At 37.6% G+C, this 12,752-nt stretch overlaps 1 protein-coding gene across 1 annotated transcript in view; it reads left to right on the top strand.

Moving 5' to 3' along the window:
- The window catches only part of LOC125233469, a 190,570-nt gene that overhangs the window by 104,406 nt on the left and 73,412 nt on the right, over positions 1-12,752 (top strand). Inside the window, 3 exon segments of the mRNA XM_048139507.1 lie at positions 2,518-2,600; positions 3,530-3,592; positions 11,760-11,865. Of these exon segments, the coding sequence (XP_047995464.1) occupies positions 2,543-2,600; positions 3,530-3,592; positions 11,760-11,865 (227 nt within the window). The 5' untranslated portion in view covers positions 2,518-2,542.

The following is a 12,752-nucleotide window of genomic DNA, read 5'->3' as shown; positions in this document are numbered from 1 at the left end:
AACTTTATCGATAAAGTAAAAAAAATATAAAAAAACATTTGAAGAGTTAAACTACAACAATTTTTTTTTATTAGAAGAAAATTGGAAAATGCACGGATCATATATGCATGATCGCCAAGTTTGAATACTTTGAATCCTGCCAGAATTGTTTTTTTTTCTGTAGGTAATTAAAAACATTCGATCAATTTCGTTTCAAAGAAAACTTACAATAAATGGAAAATTCTTTATTTACTTACATTAACATATTTATAAGAAACTAAGACTAAACTTAAAAGCTAGCTAATGTCTAAAATAGGCCCTTGAGGCATTGTACTAAGGATACTAGCGACATTTCCTCGCTGTATCGCAATGCTGATAAGTTGTGCCAGGAAGTCGCCAGCTCTTCGGTCACCAGTTACCTCAACCAGACGCTTCTCACGCTTCGCGATTTCTGTGAACAACTTGTTCACGCTGGGACCCCATGGACACAGTTTAAAATGCATATCATTTAATATTTGTATTCAATCAAAAAACCTAATTAACATTTATAGTAAAATATTAATATTATTTCGACTTACACGTGATCGGAATATTTCTCACCGTAAACAAAATGCCTCGAAATAGCACAAACCGCAGTTTTAAAATAAATATCATGTTCCGATTTCGCGAAATTTCAATTTGTATTCCATTTTCATCCGGGCAAATCCCGGTATTAATCAACACGGGGAAATCAATCGAAGGGGGTGCAGTTTTAATGGGTCACTGGTGTCTCTTTTAGCCCCTTTTTAGCCTCCTTTTCCGGGTGAAAGGGTACAAAATTAAAGCTGCGAAATTTTACTTAACCCTTTTCCAGGCATAGCATTTTTAAACCACGACACAAAAACGACGGAGTCTGTTTGTCTGTTTGTGTATCTGTCTGTGGCATTGGCACCGTATCTCCCGAACGGATGAACCCGATTGAGATTTAGTTGTTTTGTTTGAAAGCTGAATTAGTCGGGAGTGTTCTTAGCCATGTTTCATGTAATTCTATCTACAATTAAGTCGGTGGTTTTTTCAAAGTTTTAATTTTATGGTTATTTGGCCTCTGGTAATTTGAAGTGCCCATTCGTTCTCTCCAATTCAATCGGCCATCTTGTTTTAAAAATCTAGTGGTAATTGTGGCCTCTGATCTGAAAGAAGCGCGTTCTTACGCACACAGTCTAAGCTCGTGTAGGCGAACGCGTACCATATATGTTATGAATGAGATTGGACAGGTCGACTAGTCGCGTTCTTGACAGGCGGTAACTGTGAGGTAACCAAGAGCGAGTTTGCGGCACTTTCAGCGAGGAGTGGCTAATGGCTATACTGTAGGCTACTCTTTATTATAATGTGTCTATGTAGTACATGATGCAGGTTATGTAGTAGTAGTAGTAGTAAAACACTTTATTGTACCAGAAAATAATACAACACACAAGAAAAAGAGCTTATCACTAGTACAAAGGCGAACTTATCCCTTTAAGGGATCTCTTTCAGTTAACCTTTGAACAATTAAAGGAGAATTGGAGATGGTAGGCATACAGTACAAACGGTGCAGAAACCGGATTATTAGGTAATAATAAATTATGCAATATATAAGGTGCTAACAAATTAGTCACGGATATTTTAAGGGACGTTAATTAACATCAAAACAATGAACTTTCACTAGAAATTACTGAAAAAAATCATGATTTTTTTTTGTTTTCATACCCTTAACAAAAAAAAATTATTTTAATTTATTTTCTAAATAACCATCCTCTGTAATGTAATTGCCTGTCAGAATGTTTAACAGTGTCTCTCATGTCACGTTAACAGTGTCTAGAGAGGTCTCATTTAATAATTTTATTAACGGGGTGTTTTAACATAGCATATTTGTTTCCTAGTTTTCTCTAAAAAAACAACAAAACCTATGATGTTTCATACATAAATATACTCCAGGAGCGGAGTACTATCAGCCGTAAAAATATCCGTGACTTTTTTTTTTTTTTTATATACTACGTCGGTGGCAAACAAGTATACGGTCCGCCTGATGTAAAGCGGTCACCGTAACCTATGGACGCCTGCAACTCAAACAGTGTCACATGCGCGTTGCCACCCCATTAGAAACTTGTACACTCCCTTTTGCTGTGTTAAGTACACAGCAAAAAGGAGTGTACAAGTTCCAAGGAGGGTTCGGGTTGCCGACGACTCAAAGGACAATAGACGGAACAAGTTAGTTCCGTAAGTCCTCCCGTCATCAGCACACCGCACCCTCGTTGAGCTCTGGCAGCCTTACTCACCGGCAGGAACACAACACTATGAGTAGGGTCTAGTGCTATTTGGCTGCGGTCTTCTGTAAGGCGGAGGTACTTCCCCAGTTGGGCTCTGCTCTAGATTCGAGCGAGACGATATCCGCTGTGCTGTGCCCTACCACACAAAGCGGAATATCATTCGCTATGCCCTACCTCCTACTAATGACTAATTTATTAGCACCTTATATACAACTGTAAACTGTATTTGAGCATGTCTCTGTGTTGTCCGCAGGTGGTGAAGTGTATCGCCCGGAGCTATGCTGGGCGGGGCGGCGGGGGGCGCCCGCACCCGCCCGCCCTCTGATCTGCAGCCAGGTATAGTACTGTACTGTTATGCATGTCAGTAATTTTATTCCTAAAAGTATTTAGATTGTTTGATCTATGGGTGCTCAGGGTTGTCTAACTTTTGGAAAGTAGATATTCAATTTTGGAGTAGAGAGTCCCGGGTTCGAATCCCGATAAGGGCATTTATTTGTGTGATGAGCACAGATATTTGTTCCTGAGTCATGGATGTTTTCGTTATATAAGTATTTATATATTACGTATATGTATATATATCGTTGTCTGAGTACCCACAACACAAACCTTCTTGAGCTTACCGTGGGCCTCAGTCAATCTGTGTAAGAATGTCCTATATATATATTTTTTTAATTTTGCAATGATTGTTGACAACTTATTGTTGAGGGAAGGAACCCCAAATGTTACCCCCTGATCTAAGGGTCCCCCCACATCTAGCGTCTCGCGAGCGTCGCGTCGGGCCAACTGTATGGGCAAAGCCTGACGCCGCGTCGACGCGACGTCGACGCGGCGGCTTTTTGCACACAGTTGGCCCGACGCGACGCTCGCGAGACGCTAGATGTGAGGGACCCTAAAGCATTATCATGCATCTAGCATACGGTATCAAAGAAACGTGTAGGGAACATTACTGCTTTTCCTGGCTCTAGCAAAATAAAACTTGTTTTATCTCAAATTACAAGTATTTGTGACTTCATCACAACGAGTCGTTATACTTTAAGCGCAATTTAAGATCTCAAATCTCTGACTCCAATTTCAACAGACATTCTCATAAAACGTCGCATTAAGTATTCAAGGACCCTCTCTGATGGAAAAAGCTACATCTCCTTAGTCACCTCTTCAGTGGCCAAGCATTCTTGCTTGCTTGCTCAGCTGGAGTGAAATCTCTTCAAAATTATAGTATTTAATTTATTTCAGAGTTTCAGACTAAAATCTGTCTCCATTTCCAGGTGTATCCAGGTTTCCGCTGTACTCGCTGTTTCCGCAGGGCAACCGACCCACGCTACACAAAGGTATATATTTTTAACTATTAAGTATTTAAAAACTGAAATTACATTTTTAAATGGAAGGAAAAAATAAAAAAATTACGCTTCCGGCGGGACTTGAACCTGCATTATCTGCAATCCGTGCATAGCTCTTTACCAATGGAGCTACGGAAACCCCGCGGGACCCTCGCAAGTCTTTCAATTTCTTTCCTTATGCACGCCTTGGGGTGGTGTAATAATGTAGAGATTCGTTAGCGAACGTTTCTGCTGGTTAATAATTAATTTACTGAAATAAGAAGAAGATGCCATATTTCCTTAGCTTTGGTATCCCATTGCTGGGCAAAGGCATCTCTTCTTTTCAGCCCCTCAACATTGTGCCATGTACTATCTAGAGTATTCGGATAAAAAGTGTGCCTCGTGACTCGTTCTTTTGTTTCCTTGAAAATACAAAGTAAATCATTTCTTACAACATCAGTAGCTTGTAATCCTCAGATTTTGTACAATACGTCATTAAGATATCAATTATATGAGTAGAGTCTCCCCTCTGTGTCCCTAAATGACGTCACGCCCGGGGACTCTTCTATTTGCGTTGGGCCCTGGGGGATAACGTACCGTCAGCAACCAAGCTATGAACACCGCCGAAGTGCCAAAAAGATGTTTACAGAACTTTGTTGCCTGTACATTAAAGTGTGTATTCATATTTTTGGCACTTGGTATTCACAGCTTGGTTGCTAACTGAACTCAAAGACGAAACGACTTATCTGCCCACCATATTTTTAAGCTTATTATAAGAAGGATAAAGTCTAGCATTTTTGTACAAAAGTATAATTTTTTGACAAAGTGAAACTTAAGCGAAAGGGATACAGTTCAGTTTTGAGCAATTATCGTTAAGCATTTGTACAGTCACGTCTATAAATATGTATAATTATCGAAACTTATTACTGGGGAAGAAGGTTCAAAATTTCTGGCGTATAGATAGATATTTATGTAGCTGACCGTATACAGAACGACCCCATTTAAAACATCGTTCTTAAGCCAAAGGGATAAAGTTGAGTTTTGAGCAATATTTTGGTTTTCTGAGTAATTATGAGGTGTCATTGTGAGCTCTTGCGCACATGTGGCGCGTATAGTGATGTTTTGATCAAGGGGCGGCCTGGGAATGGAAATTGACACTTGCAGTGAAATTATAAAGAAATAATATCTGGTCTGAATGTAAAACAAACGGATAGAGACGGATGAGACTAGCCCAGGACCGGGACAAGTGGCGTTCTAGAAGAGAGGCCTATGCTCAGCAGTGGGCGATAAAGGACTGATATGATGATGATGATGATGAATATATACTTAATTATTTGTCAGTAATAACTAGATGGAGGTGCCATAAAAATTGCTCGACTATGCCTTAGGCTTAAAAATGACTAATGGAAATACGGTAATTTGACAGTCCATAAAGATATATGTTGTGTGTGTGTAGATTATATATTATGTGTGTGTAGATGTATGTTGTTTTATAGCAAAAATACTTTTCTATACAAAAAACAATCCCTGCAATCGTGTTTTAATTCATCGCCACTCTTTTCGAAATTCTCTTTTCCTCACTTGTATCGTAATAATTAACCTACATACATGTATAATAAATTAAATTACACATATTGCTGATAAGTACATATGTACATATATCTAAACGTATGGAAAATTCTATCAACTATAGAAAACACTGCGTGTTTTTGTTTTACATATTGCACTTTTTGAAAGTGAATTAATAATTGGTTATCACGACACCATTTATCGTGGGAAATTTTAAAAGTATAAGAAAAAATACGTGTTTTTGTTTTACATATTGCATGTTATAAAAGTGAATTCTTGATTGGTTACCACGGCACAATTTAGCACTCCTGAGAAACAATCGACTAAGTTAAGAAATTACCAAACAATACAAAATGGTAATAGGCCAATCAGTCCAAATGCAAATAATAGGAATCTCCCCAACACCGATACGTAGACCCAGAGCTAGCTTCACAAAAAGGTACCTATCTAAAACATTAAAATATGCAAAACTCGCACGGCCCGTAAACTTGCTTAATCTTGTAGCTTTTGTTAAATAATTTCTAAATAGAATTATGTACTAATATATGAGATACACACACCCTGCAGATACTTATACTCAGAGCTAGCACAAAAATTTGAAAATTCAATGATCACACACAATAATGTACGAAAATTAAAACGTCTAACGCAATTCTTACAAGTCTTACAATCCAATAATCCATGAGCTATTATGTAAGTAATCATCATTCGCTTGCCCTTATCCCATTTATTTGGGGTTGGCGCAGCATGTCTTCCGCTTCCATACCTCCCTATCATCCGTCATCTCATCATTCACTTGCTTTCGCTTCATATCATCTTTCCTCGGTTTTCCTCTCCCGTTACTTCCTTCCACGCACATTCGCAATGCCTTTCTCGTTACATGACTTTCATCCCTTCGCATCACATGCCCATACCATGCCAGACGATTCGCTCTTACTTTTTCTACTATCGATGCAACTTTCAGGCTTCCTCTTATATACTCATTCTTTATCTTATCCATTCTTGTCACGCCACACATCCATCTTAACATTCTCATCTCTGTTACATGCAACCTTTTTCCATCCATCATCACCTTTAGCCCAGCACTCTGATCCATACATGACGACAGGTCTGATGATGGATTTATAAATTTTACCCTTCAATCGAAGAGGCATCCGGGTGTCGCAAATGGTCCCCGTAACCTGTCGCCATTTCATCCACCCTGTGCTAATCCGGTTTTTCACGTCCCGGTCGATATCGCCATGGCACTGTACGAGCGAACCAAGGTACTTGAAGTCCGAGCAGACCGGCAATAAAGTGCCATCGAGTTCTATGGCAGCAAAACTAGAGAGACCGCCGAAATCACAGAACATATGTTCTGTTTTAGATCTGCTGATCTTCAAGCCAACATTCTCCAGTCTTTGCCGCCATGTCTCGAGTCTGCTCTGTACCTCGTGTCCGTCTTCACCGACAAGCACAATGTCATCGGCGAAAACCTCCTCCTGTATGTCCGACGACCAGGCGTCCATAATAAGCAGGAAGAGGTACGAGCTATGAGCTAAGCAATGTAAAGCAATTTTCAAACCATACAAAAAGATAATAGCCCAATCAGTCCAAATGCAAATAACACGAATCTTCCCGACACCCGTACGTGAGTCGTGATGCGTATCGCTGCCGGCGACATATATGTAGACCAATATGTGTCTGTGTAGTTACAATTTATTGAAAAATTTATAGTTTTGCTTACCGTACATAAATGTCTACTAGTCAGTGGCCATTATGAGTAAGCCCAGTTAAATAATATAAAAAAATGCTCTCATTCTCACTCAGTAGGTAAATCAGATCAGAGCTACCTTGACAAAAAAATTCCCTTGATATTTTTTCCGTGACAGTTTTTATAGTTATCGACATTATTAGCTTGACACCTCCCTGCATACTAATTTGTAATTTGACTTGGAGATTTAGTAATTTTGTTTATTCTGGGCGCATTTGTTAAAGGATATTTCAGAAAATGTTATCTAATTCATTGATTTTCTAATTAGAAAGACAATGAAACCTTTCTAGTTAGTATTTAAAATCTATCGTTTTTGTTATTACTCGTTGTTAACTCAAATTAATGTTCTGGTGAAATGTGTGGAGGGAAAAGGGTTACAATGGAAATTTCAATCGAAGTAAATTACCAGTTAATCTAAATCTAGAAGATGGCTTTGCTAATCCGTGAATAGAATGTTATTATGCGTTAGAACTTTGCCATTCGCGGATTAGTAAAGTAATCGTCTAGCTAGATCTTGATTAACATGGATTTCCGCTAAGTCACCCTCCATCGATTCCATCCTGCTGATTCCATCGATTGAATTGCCTGTTTCCGAGGATAGCTCTGAGCCTATATCTGTATACTATACAAGTATACACTACTATACAGTTATTATAAGTCTAGTTAAAGCGTTATAACAGATGTCTGACGCGGTTCTTGGAAACGCCACGGCATCTAATTCTATGCTATTTTTATTTTTAACTTACAAATAAGCTACACAATTTACTCGTTCTTGCTATAATTCTGATTTCTGACAGTTATATTAACTACTAGCTACCCGCCCCGGCTTCGCACGGGTACTATACCTACATGTAAACCTTCCTCTACAATCACTCTATCTATTAAAAAAAACCGCATCAAAATCCATTGCGTAGTTTTAAAGATTTATTTAGTTTTAGATTATGTGACATAGGGACAGAGAAAGCGACTTTGTTTTATACTATGTAGTGATAGTGGGTGATTTAAGGTAATTCTTAATGTGCACTGTCCACTCTAAATCTTATCTTATACTTTTAAACGAGCAATTCTTGTATATTTATTTATTTATTTATTTATTTATTTATTTATTTATTTACACTGACGATCTCGGAAACCGCTCTAACGATTTCGCAGAAAGGGCCTGGCCGGACTGCCATGGTAAAATCGCCCCTGGCTAAATATGAAATATTGATATGCAGGATTATTCGTATTGTTACTACATGTACTACTACTGGATATTATGCCTCAAACTGTTTCCGTTTACGAAAAAAATTAAAAAAAAGAAATTTTGTTTTTTATTTTTTTCTTTAAAACCGCGTATCCGATTGAGTTGTTCTTTGGATATTTTATAGATATATTAGGGATACATCAATAAAAAAAAATTAACTTCCTGACTTTTTGTTAAGTACATTTTTTTTTTAATTTATGTTTTAAATATTTTTTTTTACCACATACGAGTTAGCGACACCTACTATATTTTTATATAATAATCGCCATTTTATACTCTATTACATATATTTTTATCAAAAATATTAGTTTGGATCAACAATGTCAAAATAAGTTATTTATATATTACTAGTATTACCCTTTAGTACGTTGCTCCTGGAAAGTGATGTATGAAAATTTTGGCATAATTAATGGAAGATTTTTTTTTAATTGGGATATGTAGATTATAGGCCGAAGTTATTTTTCATCAACCCTCCCCACCCCACCCCCCACTGCGTCACCCCTCTACCACCCCTTAAAGAGCCGAAAATGCGATTTTTCTCGATTTCTGACAAAACCGATGAAGATACAGAAAAAGCGTGTAGGAACGAAGTAATCCTTAATGAATTTACTACAAATCTCTCATAAACATTTTAGTGCTAGCACTTATAGTTTTCGCGCAATCCATCACGAAAGTTGCTCCTTTCTGCAATTTTCTTTAATGAATGATAAGTTTTCTCCTTAAATGCTTACGAAATCGTCGGTTTGATAGTACTAAAATATTATAAACTCAGAATGAATTTCAGGGGAAAAACTTGAACTCACGGCCTCTAGATTGATAGATATGATAGATAAATGACGCTAGGGCGCTAGGGGTACCATTGATTCATATAGTAGAAAGCTGAAAGATTCGCTAGAAACTAGGGATGAGCTTTTGGTGGCTCAGTTGGTAGAGCCCTCGAGTTTCTATCCGGAAGCCGTGAGTTCAAGTCCCAACCATGGTAGTGATTTATCCCCTTAATTTTATTATAGTCATGAGTTTACAATATTTTAGTCGTATCAAACAAATTTCGTAAGCATTTTGGGACAACACTTTAATATTCTTTAAAGAAAATTGCAGAAAGGAGCAACTTTCGTGACGGATTGCGCGAAAACTATAAGTGCTAGTACTAAAGTGTTTATGAGAGATTTGTAGTAAATTTATTAAGGATTACTTCGTTCCTACACGCTTTTTCTGTATTTTCATCGGTTTTGTCAGAAATCGAGAAAAATCGCATTTTCGGCTCTTTAAGGGGGGGTAGAGGGGTGACGCAGAGGGGGGAGGGGTGGGGAGGGTTGATGAAAAATAACTTCGGCCTATAATCTACATATCCCAATTAAAAAAAAATCTTCCATTAATTATGCCAAAATTTTCATACATCACTTTCCAGGAGCAACGTACTAAAGGGTAATACTAGTAATATATAAATAACTTATTTTGACATTGTTGATCCAAACTAATATTTTTGATAAAAATATATGTAATAGAGTATAAAATGGCGATTATTATATAAAAATATAGTAGGTGTCGCTAACTCGTATGTGGTAAAAAAAATATTTAAAACATAAATTAAAAAAAAAATGTACTTAACAAAAAGTCAGGAAGTTAATTTTTTTTTTATTGATGTATCCCTAATATATCTATAAAATATCCAAAGAACAACTCAATCGGATACGCGGTTTTAAAGAAAAAAATAAAAAACAAAATTTTTTTTTTTTTTTTTTTTCGTAAACGGAAACAGTTTGAGGCATAATATCCAGTAGTAGTACATGTAGTAACAATACGAATAATCCTGCATATCAATATTTCATATTTAGCCAGGGGCGATTTTACCATGGCAGTCCGGCCAGGCCCTTTGTTATGTGGGGGTTTTTGGGGGTGAAAAATCGGTCTAACTTATCCTTAGGTCCCGGAAAACGCGAATTTTCGAGTTTTCATGCGTTTTTCTTCGCGCGCCATCTCGTGTGCAGTAGTTGTACTGTTAAGACAGAATTCTTTCGGTCGATGTAACTATTTATTGCAAACACTAGATGGCGACACAGGTCAAGGCTAAAACGAATAGAAAATACACTATTTGAGTTTTTGTGGCGAAATGCGCGCCATCTCGTGTGGAGTAGTTGTGTTGTTAAGGCTGAGAATTCTTTCGCTCGATGTAGGTACTATTAATTTTTGAACTAGATGGCGACACATGTCAAGGATACGAAACAGAACCGAGCGAAGCTCGGTTGCCCAGATATTAATAAATAAATCGTACAATTCAAAAAAGGAATGTACAGGTGTCTAAACAGTCGGCAACGCGCAAGTGACACCTCTATAGGCGTCCATAGGCTACAGTCAGTACTTACCATCAGGCAGGCAGTAGGCCTGTTTGTCAGTGTCACCACGTGGTGTTTAAAAAAATATCAAAGTTTATCTTTTATTCAGGTATTCATGTTGATCTTAAAATTCGGTTCAGCTAAAAACGTGAGTTCACCAATGTTATGATCAATGCCCAGTCATATTACCCCTGTTAACTTTAACATCAGTATACAGTAGACTTTAATACTATAGCAATGAAGTCCATATTCAAACAAAATGAACAACCCATACCGTTAATCACAAACATGACGTCACGCAGTCAAACTTTTTTTCGATACTTTCCCAATCCGAGGTACCAGGGGCCCATAAGTACGAAGTGACAATTGAAAGTTTGGACTCGGTGCCAATGACCACTTTCGGCGGTTACTTGTTTATGTTAATGGAATTTTTAAAGCGCTTGAAATAGGGTTTCAATTCGAAGAGATAGATTAATTGTATAGAAGTATTGCGTTGTGCAGCAGATGTATCGAATTTGAAACTACACAATATGAAATCTTAGGTCAGTGTTTCTCAAATGTTGACCTATGACGGCTATGACCCTTTGAAATTCTTGGGTGAGAGCTTAAAATTCTACATTTTTTTGGTCAGGTACGTGGCCAATAAGGAAAATTTTAACATTCCATTATAATTTTGTCACGCAAACACGGGGTTTGCGAGTTTTCATTCGTCCACTTGTCTGTCCGTACGTCACAGTCATTTAATTTAAAAACTAAAAACATTTTTTTAATTAATCAAAAAGCAATATTGTCTATAACGGAATTAAAATAATACAAGTATTATTAGGCACAATAAATAAAAACACGACCTAAGGGACTGTTTCAAATCGACATGGGTTGCATTGCAATTGTTGCAAATTACCTCGTCCCACGTGTATTGTACAACTTGTATAAACGTTTTGTAAAGCTTTTTTGACAAAGTTTCGATATAGCCTCCTCACCCCTCATGCACAAAATTTTGTAAGTAACATTCAAAATGTATTTTGAACTTTTTTTGAGTATTAAAAGGTTCCAAATTAAAAACAAAACAAATGCTACCAGGACTGAGGAGGATAGACCACCGGTAATGTCGCGCCATATACATAGCTTTACATCGTTTGACAATTTCGTATGACATCTCAAACAAGACTTTAATGTGACAAGGTATAGAAATCATCACATATTTATGCCGGTGACTGTATTGTAAAAATAATTGAAAAAATTGGCACTATTCATTTTAACCCCACATTTTGTTCGCAGTGACCACCGAGAGTCTGTTCTCGACGTCGCTGTCCACATTCGGCGTGCCCACGCCCCCTCCCAACTCCCCCCTACTGGAGCTGAACTCGAGGTTGTTGCTGGACAAGTAAGTCACCATTTCATAGCCATTATAGTAGATTACATACCTAGACCAGTAAGGAACCCCACACATCTAGCGCCTCGCGAGCGTAATATGTCGGGCCAACTTTATGGAAAAGCCTGACGTGGCGTCATTTCCATACAGTTGGCCCGATGCTACGCTCGCGAGACGCTTGGTGTAGGGGGGGGGGGGGGGGTTAAAGTAAGATATGTCTTAGACTCTCAGATCACACGTAATTAACATTTGAGACTTTCTTATTTTCTAGCCAAGGTGTGTTTATCATTTTTCTGATGGACGGAGCCGGGAAGCTGTACTGTATGTTTTCCATGTCGTGAGTTGCGACGCGACGCTTGGTTTAGATTTAGAATCTTTTCACTATTGAATACTGCTTATCGCGTTATGACTCTGAGAAGTTACTTGCGAGTAACCGTCGAGAAACACAGGTTGAAAAACACTGACGTAAGCTTCGAACGGGATTGAATTTTTCTGAATTCGATTGAAAATTTTGCATAAAAGATAGGAGTTGACAGTAATTTCATTTTCACCACACCAACTAATAAAGGCATTCTTTGCTATTCGAAAACAGATAGCAAAATTGCATTTTATCCACAAGAGTGCAAAGTAATTTCATACAAATTTTAACTTGATGTCTTATGCTGGCGGGTAGAATTTACCTATAAATGATGATTCTGAATCATAAATATTGAATAAATTGATGGATTTGATTTAGTTTCATGTTTTATAGTCATTATTTTGTTTGAGTTGGTGTGGTGAAAAATTTTGTGTTTCACTCGGTGGCAAAGTTTGTTTAACCTTCGTGCCTTGAAACCCTCGCAACGCTCAAGATTCCACTTTTTGAACCACTCGCTACGCTCGCGGTTCAATATTGGAAT

Source organism: Leguminivora glycinivorella, chromosome 14, assembly GCF_023078275.1.
Source record: "Leguminivora glycinivorella isolate SPB_JAAS2020 chromosome 14, LegGlyc_1.1, whole genome shotgun sequence".
Taxonomy (NCBI): domain Eukaryota; kingdom Metazoa; phylum Arthropoda; class Insecta; order Lepidoptera; family Tortricidae; genus Leguminivora; species Leguminivora glycinivorella.
Note: the sequence above shows the minus strand (reverse complement) of the source record. Positions and strands in the feature narration are given on the sequence as shown.